Source organism: Manis javanica, chromosome 4 (genome assembly GCF_040802235.1).
Source record: "Manis javanica isolate MJ-LG chromosome 4, MJ_LKY, whole genome shotgun sequence".
Taxonomy (NCBI): Eukaryota; Metazoa; Chordata; class Mammalia; order Pholidota; family Manidae; genus Manis; species Manis javanica.
In genome coordinates this window covers 159,386,826-159,399,780 of record NC_133159.1, presented here as the reverse complement: position 1 = coordinate 159,399,780, position 12,955 = coordinate 159,386,826, and the positions used below count along the sequence as shown (strand labels likewise).

The 12,955-nt window shown below is 56.2% G+C and overlaps 1 protein-coding gene across 3 annotated transcripts; it reads right to left on the bottom strand.

Annotated features, from left to right (window-relative positions):
- Nucleotides 1-3,940: 3,940 nt before the first annotated feature.
- Nucleotides 3,941-12,297, bottom strand: GRB7 (growth factor receptor bound protein 7). Of its 3 annotated transcripts, XM_073235557.1 has the most exons (15): nucleotides 12,075-12,254; nucleotides 8,056-8,212; nucleotides 7,800-7,959; nucleotides 7,461-7,617; nucleotides 7,213-7,334; nucleotides 7,049-7,126; nucleotides 6,574-6,711; nucleotides 6,195-6,305; nucleotides 5,908-6,006; nucleotides 5,563-5,643; nucleotides 5,344-5,460; nucleotides 5,092-5,152; nucleotides 4,870-4,957; nucleotides 4,682-4,775; nucleotides 3,941-4,462 (listed from the first exon to the last, which is right to left on the bottom strand). In XM_073235557.1, exons 2-15 carry the CDS (start codon nucleotides 8,205-8,207, stop codon nucleotides 4,316-4,318), a joined length of 1,605 nt encoding a protein of 534 aa, XP_073091658.1. In that variant the 5' UTR covers nucleotides 8,208-8,212; nucleotides 12,075-12,254; the 3' UTR covers nucleotides 3,941-4,315. The 3 variants fall into 3 exon arrangements, with proteins under 3 accessions (XP_073091658.1, XP_073091659.1, XP_073091657.1); XM_073235558.1 differs by having other exon boundaries at nucleotides 3,941-4,775; nucleotides 12,075-12,297; XM_073235556.1 differs by lacking the exon at nucleotides 6,195-6,305 and having other exon boundaries at nucleotides 3,941-4,775.
- Between the last annotated feature and the right edge of the window lie 658 nt (nucleotides 12,298-12,955).

Genomic DNA, 12,955 nt, shown 5'->3' with positions numbered 1-12,955 from the left:
GTGAGACTGCAGACTGCCCATTCCATCTCTGCATACAGCTTCCCCTGGAGCTCCAGGGTTACAGGGCCCAGCTCCATTACCATGGCCCTAGAGAGATACACATGGTTGTCCTAAAAGAGGAGCATTGGCCTCCCAATCTCCCTCAGTCTCCCCAAAACCATCCCAAGATAAACCGGATCCAAATAAAAACAAGCTGCATACCAAGAAAATGTAGCTCCAGCTAAACAGTCCCCCAGGAGCCTGGCAAAAAAAAAAACACCTGCCTCTTGCTCGGGCACAGCAGTCAGTCCAACAAGAGAGAGTTGCAGGCCGTCCTGGCTCAATCCGGGTGGTATTGGACTTCAGGCCTCATAAGGGGTTGGTAGAGCATGAGCCTTCTCAGACAGTACCCCCACTTCTCAACACACCTTCCTGTATGGAGATTACTGGGGACTCCTGGGAATCAGCCTCAGCCTCCAGGCTCACCCTTTTTTCTGTATGCTGGACAAGAGCAGTGGTTCAATAGTAGAAGCCTTTTTTCCAAGTATACCTTGGAGTCACACTACCAGATACAAGGCTGTGCTCCCTACAACCTGCCCCCAGCCCCTGCAGGAGCTCCTGGACTCCAGAAAGCCATTAGGAAACAGCTTATGTAGACAGGAAGAAAGGATCCTTCCAAGTAGCCCTGGGCTCCCCTGCCTGCCTCCTTTCCTTCCTTTCCTCCCTCCCTCCTGGGGATGCCTATCCCTGGGGCACAAGGAAAGAACCAGGCAGGGTCACTGACCTGGTGTTGAACCCTTGGGTCTGTACCAGGAGGCCCTCTACCTATGAACATGAAAGGCTGTGTAGAGTTCACTGGACAAGATGTCTGGGAAGCAGGGGGCGCATGACCTGGCCACAGCTTTATCTGTCTGAATGCCCCTTCTAGAGGAGGTCGGCTTGCCTAGGATCATGCCCAGCTATTCCCAGAGTCCAAAAGGTTGGCACCAGCCCTCGACACTTGAGCAGGCTGGAAGGTCCACCATAGGCTCCACCCTCCACCAACCCAAGGTGCTGCCCAAACCTGCTCTGCACCCTACTCTGTCCTCACACCAGCCACGCTAGCCACAGGGTGCTGCACTGCAGACCATTTAGGGCCAGCCCCTGGATGCGGGCCCTGAATCTTCCTCTCCCAAAGTCTGGGTCCTCCTCCGCATGGGGAGATTACTTTCTTTTCTGAAGTCTTCTGATTTCTGAAACGTTCTTTAAAAACCCAGTTAACTTGATATTGAAAACAAGTGTCTGAGGAGCCAGCTTCTACCTTCTTCAAAATGCCCCTGCCTCCCTCCCCACCCTAGCCCCCACCCCTCTGCTATCCAGCACCACAGCTATTGTTGGCAGTCACTTTTGCAGTCTGGCCTCTGTGGGTCATGCTGCAGCCTCCTTGGTGGTACAGGCAGCAACCTTCCCATAGCCTTAGAGATGGGGAATCTTGCCCTGGGTCCCTCTGTAAGCTGACCCCGAAAGGCCCTTGTTCCCCACACTCTCAGCAGCTGCCTCTCCAACAAGCCAGAGATTGCAGCCGCTCACCAAGGATGTCCAGCTGCCAATCTCCAGTATGTAGCTCAGGGCCAAGCCAGCTGCCCCCAGAGGCAAAGATCGCTCAGAGTGGCCAGCACTGAGAAGGAAGGGACAGAGAACAAAGGGAGGGCAGGAAGGGCTGAGTCTGACCTCTGTCCCTAACTCCATCTAGGACCTTGGATGGGCACTCTCTTTGAGCCTCAGTTTCTCATTTATAAAATGGGACCCATATGTGTCTCACATACTCTGATTAGCTGATTGCTGTAGAAGGATTTTGCACCCCACCTGGTGCCTCAGGCTATGAGGGGACACTGTGTCCTGTTTTTGTGCAGCCTAAATCCCTGGACATACTTAAGTGACTCATTTGGACCCCTTTACTCTCACCCGGCAGTGACCCCTAGCACCTACACCTCAGAAGTGGCCCTGGGCATCCATGGCCAGCCACAGCCATCGCCAGTCAGCTTGAGCCAAAGGAGCAACCAGCAATGGGACATTTCTGGGAACCACGGCAGGTGGCAGACAGCAGGTTGTACTAGTCCCTGCCTTGAGTCCTGCTAAAAAGAAACAAAATCTGTACCCGCCTCATGCCCGGGCTGCTTAATTCTTCAGGATAAATCCCTAGCAGTTTCCAGGCTGGAGGGTGGATGGGGCCTCTCTGCCTCTCTGCCCACTCGACAGGCCTGGCGCCCCAGCCTGGGATTAGCCAAGGTTAGGGGTGGCTCAGTCACAGGTGGCTTCCAGGACTGCCAAGCCCAGGGGAGGACCACACACACACACACACACGTGCGTGCGCGCACCACTCAGGCATTCCACCTGAAGTCAGCCAGTCAGGAGTAGCAGGACAGCCCAGACCTCGTACTCAGGGTTGAAATCCTAGCACTCTCACCAGCTTTGATTTGGGGCAGATCTCCTCACTGAGCCATTACTTTCCTTGCCTACAAAATGGGATTCCACCACCTCAAGCCAACCAGCCTCAAAGATTTGGGTACAGATTCTCCATTAAAAAAAAATTATCTATAGAGTTTTCAAGCTTATACAAAATTAAGGAGTAATTTAATGAATACCCATGTACCCATCAACCAGCTTCAACCAACATCAGCTCATGGCCAACCCATGACTACACCCACATCCTCTTCCCTAACCTCTGGGTTATTTTGAAAACAAATCTGAAACATCATTTCACCTACAAATGCTTCAGAATGAATCTCTTAAAAGCAAAGACTTCCTTAAAAAACATAACCACAATACCATTATCACACCTTAAACAATTAACCATAATTCCTTAATATCATCAAATACCTCATCAGAGCTCAAATTTCCCCAATTGCTCATATGTTTTTTGCAAGTAACTAGTTTGGATTTGAATCAATAAGGTCAAAACATTACATTTGGTTGAAATATGTCTAAATTCCTTGAAACCAAGATTCCCCATCCTTTCTTTTCTCGTAAATTTTTGTTGTTGAAGAAACTGGGTTGTCCATTCTATAGTTTCCCATCTGGATTTTGGTAATTGTATTCCCGTATGTCATTTCACATGTTCCTCTGTTCCCTGTTATTTCTGATCAACTAATAGTTGATCCAGGGCATCAAATTCAAGTTTGACTTCCTGGCAAAAATAATGCCTCATCGGGGTTCATATGTCTGAAGGGAGGGTCTCTTTGTGATCTGAGGATTTAGCAGCAGGTTCAGTTGTTGCCCATCTGATACATTTATTATAAGACTCTTCCATCATGGAAGATCTACAACTATAAAACTCTTTAAACAAAAACATAAGAGTAGGCAGAGGGCAGACCCTGAAGGGTCCATCTGGACTTACACTTTGGAAAGATCACTCTGAATACTGGAAGATGGGTTGCTGAGGGAAGCCAGACTCATAGGACTGAGTGCTGTAGGATTGCATTTATCTGGCTTTCTGGAGGGGGCAGAACTGTCAGGACAGAAAGCAGGAGGCATAGTGAGGCACGGACATTTGTGGGAGGTAATGGAGCTATGTGTCTGGGTGGTGGTGGTCGATGTGTAACTGCGTGTTTGTCTACATAATGATCCCACCACTTATCTCAGGATTTGCAGAGGATACAGATGCTGTCCAACTCCAGCTCCAACTTCCCAGGCCTTGTTACAGTTACCTCCATAGCTTTAGGCTCTATCAATACATCCACCTGTTGACAACCCCGCCCATTCATTCATTAGACAAACAATTACTGGGCACCCGCTGCGGACCTGGCTCCATGCTGGGTTTTGAAGACTGTCGGATGACCAACGCTCCTGCCCTTGAGAAACATCCACACTGACCAGAATGTGGCCTGTATCTGTCCTAGACTTTCACCAAGGCCTGGTGCCCACCTCTCCTGCTTCCTTTGCTATTCCAGCTAGTCAGGTCTTGGAAGACAGAACACATAGGTGTATCAAAAAATAATCTTTATTGCCACTAGTATAAAACAGAGCAGATTAACTGGCCTCTCAGTCTGTACAAAATGTGGGACACAAGACCACCTGGGCTGCCCCCATTTCTCCCATAATGCCCTACCCCAAAGCAGTGCCCAAGAGCTCCATGAAGGGAGAGGGCCACACAGGGGCCTTCCCTTGAAGAGAAGGGTGGACTAGATAGCGGGCACTTTCCGCCTGAGGCAAAGGAGAAGAGAAAATTCTCTAGAGTGGAGGAGCCCTCCAATTATCCATAACCCTGTGCCTTCCACACCCTCCAAGTCCACTCCATGAACAGAGGGGACGATGGGCAGCCTGGAGCAGGCTGAGACAAGTGCCTGCTTCTGTGCAGTCAGAGGGCAACACGGGTGCAGCAATGGCGCAGCAAGCACGGCAGGATGCCACGGTTCAGCTGGTGGAACTCCACAAGCTGCAGCAGGTCAGTGAAGCGAGTGTGGCCATCGTCCATGCTGAAGTAAAGGCGGCCCTCCTCCTCACTCTGGGGTGCAGCCATAAGGGGTAGAAGGTTAGCGAGGGGCATGAGGCTTGAGCTCCCTCCTGGGCCAGCGCTGAGGTCTCCATTGCTCATGTGGGCAGAAAGGAGAGAGCAGGGAACCCAGATACAGTGGAGGTCAGGGGGGCTTCTTGAGGGGGCCTGATGAGTCTGTGTCTCCACTTCAAGAATCTGGGACCCTTGGGGAGGAAGAGGACTACTCACCGGCAGGATAAGATAATGTTTAACTTTCTGCAGGTGGCACAAAGAGAGGACAAAGCCCTGTGGGTTCCGCTGACTCTCTCGGACAAGGAACAGCCTGCCAGGAGACAGGCAGGCAACATTACCTGGGGGGACATGGCTCGTCCTTGACCCAGGGTCTCTCTTATCCCCTGCCCAGCCCTGCCCCTTACCCGTCTACCAGGCCCTGCTGCCCGATGAGCCGTTGGCTCTCCTCTCGGGAAATGCGTCCATGGAACCAGGGTTGAGTGCGGTGGATGGCTGGTGTAGGGGGGGCGCAGGTGGGCAGTCACTCCAGGGAGGGGACGCTCATACTAACCCCCTCCCGCCGCCCCGGGAGTGCTCAGACAAGCCACGGCAGCCCCCACCCCTGGGAACACTAGGCCTTCACCCACCTGCACTGAGGCTCGTGCCTGAGGCTGGGGTGGGCAGGCTGAGTCGGTGGTTTGTCTTCTTCTGCAGAGCAGTGGGGGATGGGGGAATCAGGGCTTGGCCAGGGTGTTAGCCGGCACCTCGAGAAGGTAGAGCCCCTTCCTGCAGCTGGGGGCCTCCGCCTCCCCTTACCCCTCTCTTCCTCCTACTCCATGGAAACTCATATGGAGAGAAGGTCCCCAGTACAAACATGCAGATGGGTGCAGGCCCCTCACCCTCCAGGCCTGGGCTTCCTCAAGGGCTGCACTCAGCGCTTCCCGGGGGTTCTCAATGACACGACCAGCACGGCCAGAGAAGTCCATGGCTACCAGGGTGTTATCCAAGACACTCCTCTGGGGATGTGACAGGATGGGGAAGGGTCAGAAGACGGCCCAGGTGTCCCTGGGATGGGGCCTGGGTGCACACCCCCACCTAACCTCCCTGTGCACACTCACCAAGGGCGGAGAGCCCACACCGGACGGGTGCAGGTGGCGAGACTGTGCCAGCTGATAATTCCTATACAACTGCACCCCATACTGGGGGGTTGGAGGGAGAAAGAACCTGAGGTCACGCAGGTGCTGGGGCCTGGGCTGTGGCACCCCTGCCCCCAGACCAGGACTCCTAGGAGCAGGGCTCTGTCTCTGCCCCTGGATAAGGAATCCCCTGATGCCAGAGCTGTGACTCCAGCTTGGACCAGGGATTCTGAGAGAGCAAGGCTGTGATGCTCCCTCATTCTGGAAACTTCCTGAGGGCCGAGTTATAATCCCTGCCTCATGCCACAGATCCTGCCGGGGCCTTACCTTGAAGAGGCGGAAAGCAGCTAGCCAGCAGGTGCGGCTCTGCTCATCCTCACTGCAGAAGACACGAAGTGCCTTGTGGCCGTTCCGAAGCTTGTTCAGCTGTGGGAAGAGAAAACTGGCTGGTCCCCTATCTGCCTCTGGGACCAGAGGTCTGTCTCCTGTCTCCATGGGGCTGGGTAGGGTGCAGGGAGGAGTCTAGGCACCCCAGCTGGAGTTCAGAAGCCCCAGGTAGGATCCTAGGCCCTGAGCAGCTCCAGCTCCCTCCCAGGCCAGGCCAGCGTCTTCACCTTGATACAGAAGCCGAAGTCTGTGGGCATCCCGTAGAGCTTGCGGCCCTGGGTCACCACATATGCACTGGACTCATTCACATCTGCTATGTACTGCAGGTGCCTTGGGTCCTGCATGGCATGGGTGAGCAGGACTTGTCACAGGCAGACCCTAAGCCAGCTGGCCAGATTCAGGCCCAGAGAAGGGCAGAGAAGTACCCCAGGACACAGAGCAAATAGAAGCCAAGCCAGGACTCAGACTCAGTTCACCTGCCTTTCCCACTGCTACATCCTGATTTAGGAAAGCTGGAGGGAAAGAGGAGCAGCTGAGGGTCTCAGGGCCCAGGGGAAGAAAGGTCCAGGAGGGACCAGGATGGAACCACCACCCTCAAGACCTCACCTTGGAGGTGCCCTTGGTGGAGTAATAGAGGCCAGACCGGCGCAAGAAGCAGAAGAATCGTTTCCAGAGCTTGTGTCCTGACCCCCGCACTTGCAGGAAGCCCTGGATCTCCGGGAAGCTGCCTGCATTCAGGAAGTTCTGAGGCCAGAGGACAGCAGGGAGAGGGTAAGCAGCCTAGAGAGGACACGGACGGACGGACACACACACACACACACACACACACACACACACACACTCAGTCACTCACTCACTCACTCAATCTGCTTTTCCAAGAGGTGGTGCTCCATATGCATTTATTGTCCCCACTTAACAGATACTGACACTCAGGCAAGGAAAGTGACTTGTCCACAGTCACTTAGGACTGCACTGAGCTCTTCCCATCACATGAGGAGGGGGTATAAGGCTTAAGGGTCGAGAAGCAAGGGTGATCCTGGGGAATCATGCATAGGCCATGGATTGAGGGGAATCTACTCACCTGGATGAGGTCTTCATGGGATAGGCCCGTGTGCGCATCCAAACAGCTGGAGACCATTTTTTCTGGGAACAAGGAGTGCTGGGGGAGAAAGGAGTCAGGGACTGAGGATCCAAGCTGGGGATCAGGGTGTCCCAGTGCCTAGACCCCACCTCGCACACACTCACTGAGGTGCTCTTGAACAGTTCATACTTGGCGAAGTTCTTCCGGAAGACGAAGCGGCTGTCTCCACCAATGGGCCAGGCAGCCTGCACTTCTACCACGGACTCATGGTCCTCCAAGCCCCGCTCTGGGCTCACGGGCAAGAAACAGGGGTCAGTGGACACCAACCAGACCTCCCAGATGAGCCACCTGCCTAGCCCAAGATGTGAAGCATGGCCTCCTGGCCCAGACAGCCCCCTGCACCCTGACTCACCTAGTGCTAGCTGCGGGTGGCACTCCACCAGCCCCCAGTTCTCATCACTCAGGGCATGAGCTCGCTGCACCAGCATTTCACACACGTAGCGAGCCGTGGCACCTGCCGCCACCTCCACTGACCGGCAGGCCCCATCTTCGCTGTACACCTTTACTACCTGTACCCCAGGAATTGCAGATGACTTGAGGGAGAACAAAGGGTGGTTCTTTCCCTTCCCCCCACCTGCTATACCCTCAGGGACCCCTGAGCAAAGCCCCCCACCTCCACAGAAGTGGCATTGTATCCCCCCAGCCCCAGATCACCCCATATCCCTGCCTTTTCTTCCCCGGGGTGACTTACATGGAGGCAGGTAGCATCTCGAGGGAGCAACCCCCTTGTACTGGAGGGCCCCCCAAGAATGGGAGTCTGTGAAGGAGGACTGCAGAGCTCAGGGAAGGGGTTGGGAATGGAGGGTAGAGAGGTTGCCTGCAGCTCCTCCTCTCGAAGAAGTTTCCTATGGCTGGGGGTGGGGGGTTGGAGTTGACTGCCAACCTCTGTGCGTTGCCCAGTGCTGACCCCCACCTCCACCCTCCTCAGCCCCATCACCCCACTGTACCTGCTGGATGGAATGGGCAGAGGCTGGGACCTCTTTACCTCCCGAGACAGAGGGGCATCGGGAAGCGGGGGAGTCCCAGGAGGGGTCCCAGGGGCCAGGTACAGGTCTTCTGGGGAGCTGCTGAGATGAGGTGGAGACAGACCCAGCTCCATAACATCTGAGGAAGAAGGGGGAGCTGAATGCAGCCATTCCTGTGCTCCTGTCCTTGGGAGAGGGGCCCAGAGGACCCAGACCTCCCAACTTCACATAGTTGTCAAGGTGCCCCCTGAGAATTTACACAGCACCTCACTGTACCCCGTCTGCCTGGAGTTTCCCTGGAGACTTTGGGGAAGGTGAGGGTAAGCCCATTTTACCAAAGCAGACCCTGAGTTCCTGAGAAGGAAGCATTCTTGCCCCCAGCACAAGTGAGCCAGGGAGTGAAACCCGGTGTTTGGCCTCCAAGTCCAGTGCTCTTCCTTTAGCCCCAAGTCGCCCAGGAGAAGAGCTAAGAGGGTCCCCCAGCAAGCTGGGCAGCAACAGACTCCAGGATCCACAGACCGTCTTGGGGTTCAGGCCCTCAGTGTCACGGCAGAGAGCCACCCTCGTCTCGGAGCGCAGAGCACTCACTACTCTGGTTCTGCCCTGGGTTTTCCCAGCACTTTGTTGCCAGACCTGGTTGCCAGAGCCTGTTGTGGCAACGCCTGCTGGAGTGCTTGGATGGATACAATGAAGGGGAGACGGAGGTGGGGAGTGGTTCAAACCAGGAAGGTAAGAGGTGGGCTCAGCTGCAGTGGCACAGGCAGCCCCCAAACCCGGTGTACCCTCCCCAGGCCCCTCCTCCTGCTCAACTTTTTTGAAGCCTCAATACCAGAGCTATCTCCTCTGGGAAGCCTTCCTTCATTTTCCACATTTAGATTGAAGGGCTCCCTCTCAGCACGGTGCTGGGGCTTCTGAGCCAATTACTGTGAACCTGTCTTGTCTACCCACTGGTCTGAAGACACCAGGCACTCCCCAGGCGGGGCCAGGGTCTTCCTCATGTCTTATCACTCAGAGGAGCTGCGTGGGCACCCAGGATGAGTAAAGATAGGTGAGATGAGGCAAAGATGCCCGCTGGGGACAGAGGCAGCATGAGCCCCTCCCCCACAGGAAGCAAGACCCCTTTGGCTGGGCTGAGACCTAGGAGGACCTGAATCAGCTTGCCAGTTTCAGCCCCTGCCTGCTCTCCAGACACTGGGCCAGTGCTATTAGGCTGCTGGGGGCATCTGGGACTGATACCCTAGGATGGGCAGGCCCCTGAACCTTATGTGAGGGCATGAGGGGATTTGGGGGACAGGTGAGTCAGGGTGAGGCAGGACAGCACTGCCTAGGGCTCTCCATTCAACTTTGACTCATCTGCACAACTTCCTGGCTTAGAAGAAACACAAACAACCCTGCCCCTACCCACCCCCCTACCAGCCTGGGAGGACTGGGGGAGGCACAGGGCAGGAACAGGACGGGGGAGGAGGATGCCAGCCTGGGGCTACTCTGACATCATCTCCTCCTCCCTGCCCTTGGCCTACCTCTACTCCTCCAGTCAGGGTGGGAGCTGCAATTTGTCCCTGGTTTGTAGCCACCTCCCAGCCCAGAAGCCCCCTCACCCAGAAAGGAGAGAATAAAGGCATGGCCTGGATTCAGAGGCTCATCTGGAGTACAGCTGACCTCCCAGTGATGACCCTGCTCACCCAGACACTGTGCAGGGCTCCTTATCCTGTCTGAGGCCTACCAGCCTTTCATTCTGCCCTGAGCTAGCCGGGGGTGGACTCATCTGCATCACTCCTGGGCTGATGCACTCTTTGGGTGTCCTGGCCAGGGGGGTACCACGGGAGCAGGAGTGGAAAGTCAAAACGCCCAAGAGGACAGACATAGGCACCCAGGGAAAGGCCAGGAAAGAGAGCCACGGTGGGAACTCAGGGTCCTACTACGGGTAAAACACACCAACCATTGACCAACAGACACCAGTGTATCAACACCAAAACATGAGGCCCCTAACTCCTCCCCACGCAACCTCTGAGGAGAGGACTAGCAGCAGGGGCTGCAGGGGCTGCGCTCCGAGGGAGTCGGGACTCACAGGAGACTCTGGAAGGAGTCAGCAGTGTTTGAAAGGGGGGAGAGGAGTAGACTGAAATCGGATCAGAGGGTCTGGCCTCAGAGGGCCTGGGGGCTGACTCAAGGCTTTGGCCTTCAGATCCCTCCATCTTCCCCTCGAGACCCTTCTAAGGCGAGAGAAGAGTGGGACAGTCAAGACCAGAGATGGAATGGGAGGTGAATGGGGTCCCCCTCCAAAGAGATGTTAAGCTTTCAAACTGGGGCCTTCTGCTGAAGAAACCGACCCCCAAATCAATCTGTCCCCTCAACACCGGAGCTCCGCGCCGCGCCTGCCCCAACCCCCCCTGCTGTCCCGGCGGCTCCCGCCCCATGCTCCTTCCCGCCCTCCCAGGCTCCTGCCTCCTTGTTTACTTCCTGGATCTTGCCCCACCGGCAGGGCCCTGTGTTTAGAGTCGATGGAAAACAAGGCCACCTTCGGTGCTTCCCAGGGTTGGGGGAAGGGCTGGCACAGCAGAGGCCTGGGCTGGGGACCTGGAGGCTGCGGGAGCGCCCCGCCTCCATCGGGATTGTAGGGGGTAAGGCTCGACCTTTCGGGGAGATCTCAGGGTGCGGGGCCCAGGTGACGAGGCAAGAACCCCTGGATGACCTGGAGTGGGGGGAGGGCCCAGGACCCTGTGGCCCTGCCCACTCCCTCACGCAGGAAAAAAACGCCCAGTGGGAGAAGGGGGGGCAATTCTTTTAAAGTTTAATTTGGGAAGAATGCTGGAGTGTCTGGGGAGTTAATCATTACAGGCTGCTTTCCTTCAGGGTGGCCCCCCCAACCCCCAGCATGATATCGGGGAGTGGGGAGAGCAGAGTCCAGGACAGGCAGACCAGGAGGGAGCATTCTTGAGGGGCAGTGAGGGTGGGCTGTCTTCCAGCGGCAGGCAGGTGCGTGCTCCACCCCCCGCGTGAGCGCCAGACCCAGAACCCGTACTCGGGTCTTCCCGCAGCCTGTTCAAACAGACATGACCATGTGCCCACCCAACGAGTACACACACTCATCCCAGGCTTCTCTGGGCTGCGAACCCCCCAGCACCCAGCCCTCCAGCCTTCCGAGCCCACTTCATTCTGAAGCCAGGAAGGACCCCGTGGCCTGCCCCACCCCCTTTCCCATCCGAGCGCAGGAACCTGTGTTCTCGAGCAGGGCTACATTCCGGAGAGACAGAGCTCTAGCAATTTAGAGAATCCCTCAAAGTTTCTGCTCCTTCCCTCCAACCTGGAGGCTCCCCTCCTCCTGCAGAGTCGGCTGTCTTTAGTAGAGACTTGGGGAAATTCTAACTGGGGTAAAAGCTGACTCGGGGCAGCTCCCTCGGTATTCGAACCCCTCCTAGCTCTATTTCAGGGAGTGTGGGGAGGGCTAGTTTTAGCGGGAAAGCCGCGTCTGCGGAAGGAGGGAACCTAAGATCTCACTTGCCCATCCCCATCAGCTGCTTTGTCCGGGGACCTAAGGGCGGCGGGAGAGGGTACAGAGCGGGAAGGACGGAATAAGGAGAGCAGGAAATGATAACAGGGAAAGGCTGGGGGCAGCTGGTGAGGAGGAGGCTGGATGGAGGGAAAGAGAAAGTGAGGCCGCGGGGTGACACAGCTGGAAGCCGAATCTTTCTACATTGACCCCGGACTTGGCTGCCCCGCATCCAAAATGAAGTGCCGGCTTTGGTTCTTACGTGGACCCTGGGCGTCGGTACACCTGACTGGGGCCACGGATTTAGGAAGAGAGATGCGAGGCCATTAACTACCTATCCTCCTGCCCCCGCCCTTGGCCTGACATCACTGAGAAATGGGAAGCCCAGCGGCCGCCCGTCCACCCACCTGAACAACCAGCCAGCTCTGGGCCCTGAGACGGGCACAGCCGGGGGCCCTGGTGCGACTCGGGGTAGGAACAGCTTGTCTGGAACCTATATCGGTCCCCTTACCTGGAGAAGCCCCAGCAGGAATAGCAGGACACAGGATCCTAAGTCCGACTCTGTCTAGGGACCCCAGATACCTGGACTTGATTTCAAATCCACTCCCTCTTCTCCACACAGGTGGTAAGAGAGTGTATCGACTTCGGACGTAGAACTGGGGCTGGGGAAGGGTGAGCACTGTGTGTCCGGGCTCCAGGCCCAAGGAAACTAAAGCTACCTTGCGCAGGTGGGGGCGGGGCCTAGAGGAGGGACCTGGTGGGAGGAAGCACAAGAGGAGGGGCGGGGACTCCCTGACACTACACGAGCTGGGATTGTTTTGCCCTTCCTAACGTGGCAGCAGGTGTCAGGGGAGAGGCGGGGAAGACAGTCGAACTGAACATCCTGGAGAGAGAAAATCTAGAGTCCTCGTGACCTGGGGGAGGGGCGGAGGGCACTGGGGTAGAGAAGGGAAGGGAAACGGCCCCGCCCACTCTTCCCCTTTGCTGCCCGCGAAACCTGGTGTGTTTATTGGCGCTGCGTCGCACCTGCTGGGGCAAAGATCAGTCTGCGAAAGAGGGAAGCCCGCCAGAGGGGTGTCCAGGACACGTCCTGCCCCTTGACCCCCAGCCAGTCTGGCCAACAGGCTGCACCCTAACCCCTCAGAGGCTCCCATAGTATGCCCTCCCTTCTGAGCAAAGTCCAGGGTTTCAGCTTCTTCTGAAATTGAAAGGGTTAGACAGGGTCTCATAGTGAGAGTAGGAATCTGGGGAAAGCTCTGGCCAAGTGCCAGGGGACTCCCCTTTGGGCCCTGTCCTTCCACAGTAGGCAAACAAGGGCCAAGTGGGAGGCCTAGATCAAAGGGAGTGGACACCTCCCAGTCTGAAATAGGTGGCAGTTGGGTAAACAATTCA

What these genes read in the sequence shown, in the direction of transcription:
- GRB7 (XM_073235558.1), bottom strand. Translation starts at nt 8,207, where the DNA reads ATGGAGCTGGGTCTGTCTCCACCTCATCTCAGCAGCTCCCCAGAAGAC. An exon ending in CTGCCCATTCCATCCAGCAG is followed by an intron (nt 7,960 to 8,055) that starts GTACAGTGGGGT and finishes CCCCACCCCCAG; the next exon opens with CCATAGGAAACTTCTTCGAG. An exon ending in GAGATGCTACCTGCCTCCAT is followed by an intron (nt 7,618 to 7,799) that starts GTAAGTCACCCC and finishes CCTGGGGTACAG; the next exon opens with GTAGTAAAGGTGTACAGCGA.